The sequence below is a fragment of the Haplochromis burtoni genome, unplaced genomic scaffold (genome assembly GCF_018398535.1).
Source record: "Haplochromis burtoni strain Fernald_Lab_line unplaced genomic scaffold, NCSU_Asbu1 Contig_74, whole genome shotgun sequence".
NCBI classification, from domain to species: domain Eukaryota; kingdom Metazoa; phylum Chordata; class Actinopteri; order Cichliformes; family Cichlidae; genus Haplochromis; species Haplochromis burtoni.
Genome location: NW_024582435.1, coordinates 1,235,081 through 1,245,352, shown reverse-complemented (window position 1 = coordinate 1,245,352; position 10,272 = coordinate 1,235,081). Strand labels below are relative to the sequence as shown.

The 10,272-nt window shown below is 41.9% G+C and overlaps 1 protein-coding gene and 1 long non-coding RNA gene across 2 annotated transcripts; one reads left to right on the top strand and one right to left on the bottom strand.

The window, feature by feature from the left end:
- The first annotated feature begins 854 nt into the window (after nt 1–854).
- Nucleotides 855–3,516, top strand: LOC121814693. The gene is made up of 4 exons (XR_006054517.1): nt 855–1,103; nt 1,847–1,999; nt 2,071–2,208; nt 3,275–3,516. It is a non-coding gene; the product is annotated as an uncharacterized LOC121814693 (long non-coding RNA).
- A 123-nt stretch (nt 3,517–3,639) lies between these two features.
- On the bottom strand, nt 3,640–8,554 carry umps (uridine monophosphate synthetase). The gene is made up of 10 exons (XM_005925925.3): nt 8,081–8,554; nt 7,295–7,448; nt 6,823–6,947; nt 6,526–6,713; nt 6,330–6,421; nt 6,035–6,195; nt 5,838–5,955; nt 5,567–5,742; nt 5,363–5,477; nt 3,640–4,902 (listed from the first exon to the last, which is right to left on the bottom strand). Exons 1-10 carry the CDS (start codon nt 8,264–8,266, stop codon nt 4,724–4,726), a joined length of 1,494 nt encoding a protein of 497 aa, XP_005925987.1. The 5' UTR covers nt 8,267–8,554; the 3' UTR covers nt 3,640–4,723.
- Between the last annotated feature and the right edge of the window lie 1,718 nt (nt 8,555–10,272).

Genomic DNA, 10,272 nt, shown 5'->3' with positions numbered 1-10,272 from the left:
GGTTCTTCATCCTTAGCAATCTAAGTTTGATGGTGTAAATGGCATAAATATTTATTCACTATAATGAGGCTGTGAATTATACTGTGTGTTTTCTTTGTGTGCATGTGTGTGCGAAGGGGGAGGGCGGGTTACCTGGCAATTACCCTTTAAGAGAAGATGGTAGGAAACTGAATATTCAAATAAAAGTTAGAAATACTTAAAAATATACTGGTGGCAGGGGTGGGGGCCAAAGCCTAAAGACCCCCCTACCCCCACACACCCCTAACCCCGCAAACCCATGATCACAAATAATGTGGTAATAGAATATGGAATTTTTATTAAGATTATGAATTGTGAGTTAACAAACAGTAGACACAATCACACATTCAAATACTGTACTTTAGTTTAAATTTTAATAAAATATTACTATTTACTATACTATTTGCATGCGCAAAAGAAGACGTCACACACAACGCGCTCGTTTAGACCCAGAGCAACAGTATTGTTTGACTGATGCCTTAATATAAAGACTTGTTTCGGACTTTACGTTTCCCAATTTTGCTTTAAGTTATAAAGTTATTTTGTTTTTACATTTGGCCTAATAATGATCCTTATTGCTGTTTTAGAGGAGCGTGCTTCAAAGGATAGCTGCAGATTTCTGTCAGAATCTGCAGATTATACAGTACAAAGAAAATGTTCACGTTTCTCCAACGTTGTCTTCCCAACAGTTTCACTGGATGGCAGGAAGCGTTCACGATGTCTTCTCCGGCGCTGATAATTGGCGTCTGTCTTGTGTCAGTGACGTAAAAGACGGATTTAATGCGACCTGACCATCAAACAGCAGCCGCTTTATAAAACATCAGATATGTGTCGGATTCAGGACCACATACGAAAGTGACCCAGATCGGATTTAAAACTATCGAACTTGTACAGTTGACACTGTCATAGCATGACCGGATATGGGTCAGAAAAGTCGGATTTGATGCGCTTTCGCCTGCAGTGTGAACGTAGCCTTTGATTGAATTACAGTGGGATGGAAGTCGAGGACAAGGAGAAGGAAGCTTAGGACGAGGAGGAAGAAAAGCAGCAGGAGCATCTTTAGTGATCTCTATGATGTCATTGGGGTTGGTTTCATTAATATGGTCCTCTCACAGAGAAAGATGACTTGTTTTAGTTCACCTACTTCCTGTATTAGATAGTGATGTGCAAAACGTTGTGGAAAGCGGAGCAGTCAGGTAAAGTGCACCTGCAGGCGAAGGAACATCAAATCTCTCAGACTAAAATCTGTATTATACTTTTAGTCTTACGACAATATGTTATATATTTAACACCCCTATGATAAAACCCATGTCAGCCATTGGTTTATGAACTTTGTATTTTGGAGCCTCAACATTTGCTTTATTGCTGTTGCTATGTTGTTTTTTGGGAGCCTTTTGGGACCATGTTAGGACGAGGGATCAGAATCTGGAGTCGTGCACACTATTGTTTCATTTAGCGTGTATCCATAAGATTTGTACAGCAGATCCAAGTTGTGCCTTGAAAACAGGAAAGTTGTCTGCATAGAGGAGAACTGTAATAGCAGGCTGGTACAAAGTGAGGCTTTGTGCTCACATTTGCTGCAAACACTCGTTTTAATTCTGTTACCCTGTTTTGATGCAGAATTCACTTAAAATCAGGCAAGAACTGGACTTGTTTTAATAATGTGTTCTTGTGAAGTGATTGTGTATCGCATACATTTGATTTGACTTTCTGCCAGAAAAGTTTTCCAAATACCTCCACGTGATCAAGCCTGGATTTAGAAAAGAATAGCAAAACAAAAAAAAGCTGCACCTCCTGCTTCAGATGCAATTTGTGCTTGTGTGTTCAGAGGCGGCGAGAGGCAGGACCTCGGCTCATCCAGCTGGAGAGCCTGACCAGGAGGAGTCGAACAGGGGCACCCTGCAGACTCGGCTGCTGGCATTGGCGAGGGAGTGCGGCCGCCACTGGGATGACGTCATCCCACGTCACAGGTCGACTGCAGGTATGCGAGTCAGACCTTCTGAGGAGGGTTTCTCTCTTCTTTATAACTGACCCCGTTTCTCTCTCTCTCAGCTCTTTGTCTCAGTAGGAGCACAGAGGGAGGAGCTTGTCGTTTGGTTGGCTGATATGGATGTCCACCTGAGTGAGGTTGACCTGCTGACAGGAAACACCTGTGAAAAACTGAAACAACTGCAGGTGTTATTAATACATGTAATAATTGTTACGTTATCTATAGATATAGTATTTATATTTATTTATTTATAGTATAGTATAGTAAAAATATTGAATTATTACTGTTTAAATGACTAATATGTGACATGTATTAGTAGTGATGTTGTGCTGAGGGTTAAAATGCATTTTTAGCTTTTGGTAACTACGAAACCATTGATATGTGTCTATGCTGTGCTCGTATTTATTTTACCGTACTCATATCCAATTTATGATACATTTTATTTTGAAAGATTTAAAATTGTTCTTTAAAGAACCACTCAAAAAAGGTTCTTTAAAATCAGACTAAAGAACCACTTTTGGGTCCAGTTGGCACCTTTAGTTTTCTGAGTGTAGAGGTCCAAGAAAAGACAAACGGTGAACCGGTGCCAAAGGTCACGGACACCCAGAGCTCATGAGTGTGCATGGACAGTACAATCCCACAGGAGCAGCACCACACAGTGAAACCCTCAGTGCTGGTGTCATAGCGCATATTAGCACACACAGAGTTTTTAATTACATGACCAAACGACCCACACTGGGCATGTGAGAGACCTGACTGTTTGACTGTGTCCATCTAGACATTCTTTGACATCATATGGGTGACGAGGTGACTGCGCATCACAGCAGTTTGCATTATGGGAAGAAGGAAAGCCAGCACAAGAAGCGTGATGTTCCATGGCACGACGTAAGCTTCCACATGGGGAAAAAACATTGTGGTTTCCAAAAAAAGAAAAATTCAAAAAGACTTCAAGGTGTTATTGTGGCCTCCAAATTCCCCACATTTTAATCTAAACGGACATCTGCAGGGTTTTTCCTGCCTCAAAATGGGCCTTTGCATACTGACGGTGAACGTAACCACAACCAGGTCACATATGATTAAGACAAGAGACACTTTATTTAAATGCAAGTCTCTGCATTTGCCTGTTTTTTATAACCATATGATACACAGTTTCCATGCTTTTATTTGATGGCTTAGTAAGAGAAACCCTTTTCTAAATTATTATTATTGGTGATGTTACACTTGGGGAAGTTTAAAACCAGTGGGCACCATTTCTTTTGTATGCAGGAACCGTCACCTGTGAGAGGAGCTGGAAAAACCCGTGTGAGTCACAGAAGCACCACCTTCGACTTTGAGGACAACAAACAGGGATCATCATCATCGCTGTGCTCTAAACAATGGCATATTCATGAATGATTCCTCTTCCTGAAATGCATTTCTTCATCCTACTTATTTACAGTTACTGTTCTTACAGTTCATTGAAAAAGAATTTGCCTGTGGTGTGAAAACCATCTGCAGAGGTGAAAAGCATCAAAAGAATAAAACTACTGACTCTAATATGAAGCTGCTTTATCTCATGTAGTGCCTGCCCTGCAACCGCCGTGGCTCCAAGGCACAATCTAGCTACTGTCTTTAGAAAGAAGAGTCATACATTTATATAAAGATCATTTATTTATGTATGTGAAATGATAAGGACGGCAGACAATAGATCTAATAGAGACAGGTATGAGCTCCATTCAGCTTTCCCTCATCCAAGTCACAGTAATCTGAGGTTAATAATCAACTAATAACCAAACAAGTGCAGGGGTTAAAACACTGTTGAGCGGGTCCGTAGTACCTAAAATTAAGTATTTCCCAAAATCAAGAGTTAAATCATCATTCAGTTTGTTCAGTACTGCGCTGTGACTAACTGCAAAATCCACCAACAGTACACGCAGGTGCAGTTAAAAGGCTCCTTCATGGGATTTACGCTGTTTGTGAACACGTGAAGACTAATGAAGAACCTCTGTGAATTAAAAATGCCCTGAACTTGAAGCTTGAAATATTAGTGTCCTTCTTCTTCTTCTTCTTCTTCTTCTCCAATTCAGGGTCACGCAGGGATTGGAGGGTATCCCAAGTTTGTGGAGTGCGGGAGGAAGTCGGAGAGAACCCCTGGAAGCCCAGAAAGAAGGAAGAAACCCCAAACAGAGCCCCCTGCTGGCTGGTGATTCAAACGCAGGAGACAGAGCTCACAGTCACACCACCCCCACAAAATATTGTAGCATTTCTATCTAGTGTTTTAGCACTGATATAACAGCATGCAAGGGGTGGTGGTTTTGTGACCTAGACAGAGCTACAAGAGGTGGTCTTTTTCGTGCTGTAAGAGACATCCTGCACTATTTTAAGTGAATCTCCATTTCGAAATCGTCACTGCAGTACTCAGACCGGAGGAATGACCTCAATCCATTATTTAAAACCAACTACTGAAACCTGATCAGAAAAAACATTGAGATTAGAAATCAGTTCAAGTTGTGCAACAAATTTAAAAGGAATGAATCACAAACATTTAAAGCAGCAGATCAACCTGCCAAGAACACGCTCCAAGTGTCAAACACTGTAGTGTTGCACACTGATGTGGCAGTGATACCTGAAGTGAACGGTAGCGTGTGCATAATTACACGCTGCCTTCAAAACACTCTGATCAGCTGCACAGGTCCTCGTCACAGGTGCACTCTGAAACTCGAGTCAGAGAGTTACTTAGATGCTGCTCTGGCCCACTCTCTTTCTGTAAGCATCCCAGCCCGACTTCCTGTACAACTCCGCAGCTTCCACCCTATCAGAGGCTGCCAAAATGCCTCGTCCCACGATGATGACATCAGAGGCTTTGCTGTAGATAACTTCCTCTGGAGTGGTGTACTGCTGGCCCAGCAAATCTCCTGTAAGGGGGGAGGGAGGCCGAGAGAAGGGAAAATAGGTTTAGAGGAGACTGATACAGACTTTGGGAGATCAGCAATAGCAGGGGTGGCACTAGTTTCATGTACTACAGCACCACCCTGTGTTAGAAATGAGTCATGGCACCATAAAGAGGCAAAAAGCGGAGTGCAAGGCTGCCTGAGGTGCAGTTTGGCCTGAACTTTATAAAAACCTCGAACGAGTTAACACAACTCTCTGAATCTCCTGATGGGACGTGTGTGATTCCTCGGGTTACAACAACAAGGGATGTAGCACTGAGTGCATGCACTGTGTATCCATGTATCTTCAGTAGGGTGGATTTCATATAGACAGTGCATTCACAACTCACTTCATAGTTCTTTTAGTATGATGAATATAAGTGGAAAAAATGATGATAAACAAAGAAACGTCAGCTCAAAGTTCAGTAAAAGCTGTCAGACTTACCTCCAGCCTGCATCTGCACCCCGGGGGTCATGTGGATGAACTCTGGCCTCTCTGTGAGCTTAGTGCCACAGATAAACCCAATCACAAAGTCCGAGTGCTCCTCTGCCATTTGCACCTATGAAAACACAAAGTAGCTGTAAACTGAAAAGAACACAAAGCACATGTAAACAAATTTAGAAGAAGAGCACACAGAAATGAGCTCACCACAGCCCTCGTGTATTCACCAGCAGCCAGCGATCCCTGGGAGCTCATCTGAGCTATGAGCAAACAGCCTCGGGCCAGAGGCTTCCCTACAGCGCTCAGACCTTTCACCACTCCCGGCCCCGGCACTGCGTGGGCATTCACTATGTGGGACCACGATGAAATCTGGTACAAACCACCTGAAGAAAAGACAAGATCACAGCGTTCGACTACTTTGGAGACATTTTTAAGTCACTTTGCATTTACACGACCAAAAGACGTGAAATCGTCTCACCCTCATACTGATGCTTGACTGTGTTCCCGATGTCAGCGAACTTGCGATCTTCAAAGATAAGAAAGTTGTGCTTTTCTGCCACGGCCTGCATTTTCTGAATAAAGGCTAATGTGTAGTCCTGTTAACACATATGGGAAAAAACCATCAGTTTGTTTGTTGCATGTACAGATTTGAGGTTTTAGTTGATCCTGCTGTACCTGGAGGATGTCTACGTGGGTCTTCAGCATGCAGATCTTTGGACCGAGCGACTCGGCCAGCTGGAGCAGCTCATCGCTGCTGGTTACATCAGCAGACACACAAAGATTGGACTGTTTCTCCTCCATAATCTTCAGCAGCTTTGATGCTAGAGGATGAATGTCTGCAGACAACAGAAGGAAAAGAAAATGAGAAAAGAAAAGAGCAAGAGAGACACAGCACGTGTGTGGAGCTCAATGAAAACACCACCAGTCTCTGTTTTGACGTGAAATAACTAAATAATTTAAGACTACATACTTGGTAACTTGGCTCTTTCTGAATAACTGAGCTCCAGCTTCTGTTCCACACACAGCTTCTTGCTGGCTGGAGAGTCTGTGCCATTCTTGGGCCTGAGAGTGAGTCAAGGTGACAGTTTCACCAGACAGTTTCTAGATTGTAGCGTAATGCAAGCAGACACACCAGCTACACCGGGAAAACATCTGGAGAGTTGTACCTGAAAGTGTTGTTGTCCCGGATGAACTCGAGGACAATCTGGGCGGTTTGGGCGTCGATGCGTTCGGCTGCCTGCAGCACACGGAGCAGCTGAGATATGGAGATGATGGGACGGAGCTTGATTCCCTTTGATGCCAACATCTCCACGCCACCTTGCTCTCTGTCCATTAGCACAATTGCATCAGTCACCTTGAATAAAAACATGTCAGAGGTCATTCTTGTGTATTGCTGCTCTTGATGACATCAGTGCAGCGTAACTATGATATTATTATCTTTACTGTAAGGTTAGATTCTGGACCTTCAGTCCCTCTTTGTAGAGCACTTCAGCAGTCTCCAGGATGCTGGTGCCGCTGGTCACCGTGTCCTCAATGATCAGGCACGTATCCCCCTGACGGAACGACCCCTCCACCAGCCGTTTGGTTCCTGAAGCAGAGTTACAGAAGGCAAATACTGAAGGACAAACTTACAGTAATTCTCAAACTATGAAATATTAACCAACAATATAGCATGCAAGATGAAGCACGCACTTTCTTGCTTTGCATTTTATTTTTTTGGGTTGGTTTACGCAGGTTCTGTACCATTGAACTGGGATTTCAGAGAGTTTAGTGTCTGCCTACACTGGACACCTGTGTATTCATGCACACCTCAGCGGGGGTACTGCCTGAGGCTTCAGGTTTTTCAAACATCTGGACAGCAAGTTTAATCAGAGCCTGTAGTGGCAGCATTGTTTTTTATTTTTTTGAAAACCTGATCAGCTGAGAGCGGCTCACCGTAGTCCTTGGCCTCCTTCCGCCTGATGAGCATGGGAAGTTCATGTCGTGAGCAGATAATTGTGGCCAAAGGCAAGGCTGTGTAAGGAACCCCACACACAGAGTCGAACTGCAGACCCTCTTCCTGCACTCGCTCGTAGATGAGATTTGCCACCTGGAAGTAAAAAGCAGTAGTTTGGGTCTGTTGTCAGAAAAAAAGACCAGTTTAGAGTGATGTGTTGCAGATGATGAACTTCTAATAAAATGTTAATTAGAAAGCTGATACAGTTAAATGACCGGCTGTTTAAGGCTGAATGGTTTGAAACGCTGATCAAATCAAATCAATTTATTTATATAGCACTTTTCATAGGATAAAAACCACAAAGTGCTTCACAGTAATATAAAACAGAAATACATAAAATACATTAATAATAAAACACACAGCACAAATCTAATTAAAAGCCAATCTAAATAAATGAGTCTTATCCTGAGTGACTTGAAGAGCGGTTTTGCTTCAGAAAGCTGCTGATTCCTGTAACGATTATTGAGGCTGGAGTGAGTGATTAGCTGGTGAGAGGTCCAGTCTTATCTGTTATTTTCCGTGAAAGGAGGGGATCCCTGAAACTCAGTCATTGTGTCTGCTGCATTACCGTGAAATAAACCACGTGAGTATGAATATTACACAGGAACTGACGAGTGCCTACACAGATACTTTTGCCTTTAAAAAGTGCATCCGGCAGACGTTTCGTGTGTCCGGTATCGCTTTAAGCTGTTCTGTTCTGCAGTCACGAAGACAGCACGTGTTACCTGGTTCATGAGCGCGGGGTGGGACACGAGCACCCTCAGGTCGATATAAATGGGTGTCACCAGGCCGCTCTTCAGCTTGTATTCCCCGAACTTCACTCCGTTCACGTCGTGGAGCTTCAGGATTAAACTATCAATTGAAGCGCCGTCCATTCTCTCCGTATTTACGAGCTTCGGCTGCACTTTCATTCGTCCTCAAAACTTGCTCGTCCAATTCGCGCTACCCCAGTTACGGTAACACAAAAACTTCCGCTAAACCTTTCAGAATAAAAGCGTCAATGTCCGTTTTAAGAGCTTTTAATGTTTACAGATCAAATGTCGCGTAGCTCAGTGAAGAAACGTGAAGAAGCCTGATAGAAAGAATCGTTGTTTGTGAAAGTTCAAAAATGAAGACTCGAATAAATAACGTTGCGACAGGCTGCTGTCCAGCCTCTCAGCTGTGATAGGCTCCAGCACATCCAGAAGAAGACGTATGGATGAGAAAAGTACGCCCTAACCGGAAGTAAACACCCGCGTCAGCGTAATAGCCCTTCAAAATAAAAGCACCGACCTCCGCCATGCTCATAAGCCATGTATTCAAAAAATAACGTCAAATCGATTTGGTTGGTGAAAACAAATTGTATGTTTTATTATCTTTTAACTTTAAGAGTTTCGGTCATAAAAGGGCTTCCTGCAAGCCCATGATTCCAGGGGCGGATCGAGAAAGGTGGCATGGGGTGGCATGGGGTGGCGTGGGGTGGGTGGTGCCACCCTAAAATGATCTCTTGCCACCCCACGTGCCACCCTAGTTTTGCATATCGTTAGCTTCATAGCATAAGTGCCTAAGTCATTTTTTGGTCAAATTGAAAATATCAATTAAAAATATGCATGTGATATTTAGAAAATTAGTTTTTTCTTGTTTTCCGAAAACACAAAAAAATGACTTAGGCACTTATGCTATGAAGCTAATGATATGACAGTTTTATTTATTAAAATAAGATAGAATTAACACTTTGAGCGTAGTTACAGTTAACAGTGAACATAAATTCTTAAACTGAATATATTGCTCTGTGTTACCCCCTTTTGTTTTCAGTAGCAAGCGATGCCTATGATAGTAAGAATACACCAGTTTTTAAATTTTAATGACAGACCACTAAATCCTGAGTTGTGTTAATACATATATACACACACACACACACACACACATATATATAGCACCAAAACAGTAAAGAAAGAAAAAAAGCCACCTCTTGTATGTGCAAATGTACTATGTCGACCTTTAAAAAAGTCGTTTTGTTTTGTGTGTCAGTGAGGGCACTTACGAATGTCACAAAGGCAGATTGCAATGTAAACACTGTCTCTAGGTGGAAAAGAGAAGTGATACACCTGCTGTTATCGGGCCTAGAGGGTTTTGGTCTGTGGTGTTCTTCTCTGTCTTGTGGCGGACAAACATTTTTTTTTACTGGCACAAATAATTTGTGTTATTCTTATTGCGACACCTGATTGTTCTCTCATTTTAGTTATTGTAACATTTTTAAATGGCTGTACAATTTTAAAAAAAAAACGCCACTAGGATTTTATGTTTTTTGTGTGATTTCAGATCAGTTGCATTAATATAGTATGTCAATGAAAAAACAACTAAATTCAGACCCGTGAGGTTGAGCTATAAAGAATGATACCAAGCAAGGCAGGGGAAACAATAAAATAAAACAATTTAAAGGTGAAATACAAATGTAAAATCAAAAATGGCCAGTTATATTTTGGACCTCGGAGGGTTAACTCAGCAAATCATGAAAAATTAGGCTTAAGTTTTTGTTCATGACAGTGCAGATTTCTGACATGGTGTATAAATTTAAGCATGTAACAATTTGATTTTTTTCTAACAAAAAAGTATGAAACGCAAGTGAGACTCTTTGTAAATGAACCGCCCCATAGCTTTGTGGATTTTATACTTCTTAGGCTACATATTATATATTTATTATACAGGCTGTACAGTACATAAGATCAAAATCTGCATGTTTTATGTAACTAAAGCGTTTAATTATGTGAGCTGCAGAAAATAATAATAAACTATATTTATATGAAAAACGCGTTTACTTACTGCATTTGAATTATTGTAACAATATGTAACCACCTCCATATGTGTCTGAAAAAAAAGGCTTTGATTTTGCCACACCATTTGCTTTCCTTGCCACCCTCATGCCATCCTAAGAAAA

Excerpts from the sequence above, each read along its gene's own strand:
- umps (XM_005925925.3), bottom strand. The coding sequence starts at position 8,266 with ATGAAAGTGCAGCCGAAGCTCGTAAATACGGAGAGAATGGACGGCGCT. Across the intron at positions 7,449-8,080 it reads ACCCCGCGCTCATGAACCAG|GTGGCAAATCTCATCTACGA; the intron begins GTAACACGTGCT and ends TTTTACTTCCAG. Across the intron at positions 4,903-5,362 it reads GGTGCAGATGCAGGCTGGAG|GAGATTTGCTGGGCCAGCAG; the intron begins GTAAGTCTGACA and ends CCCCCCTTACAG.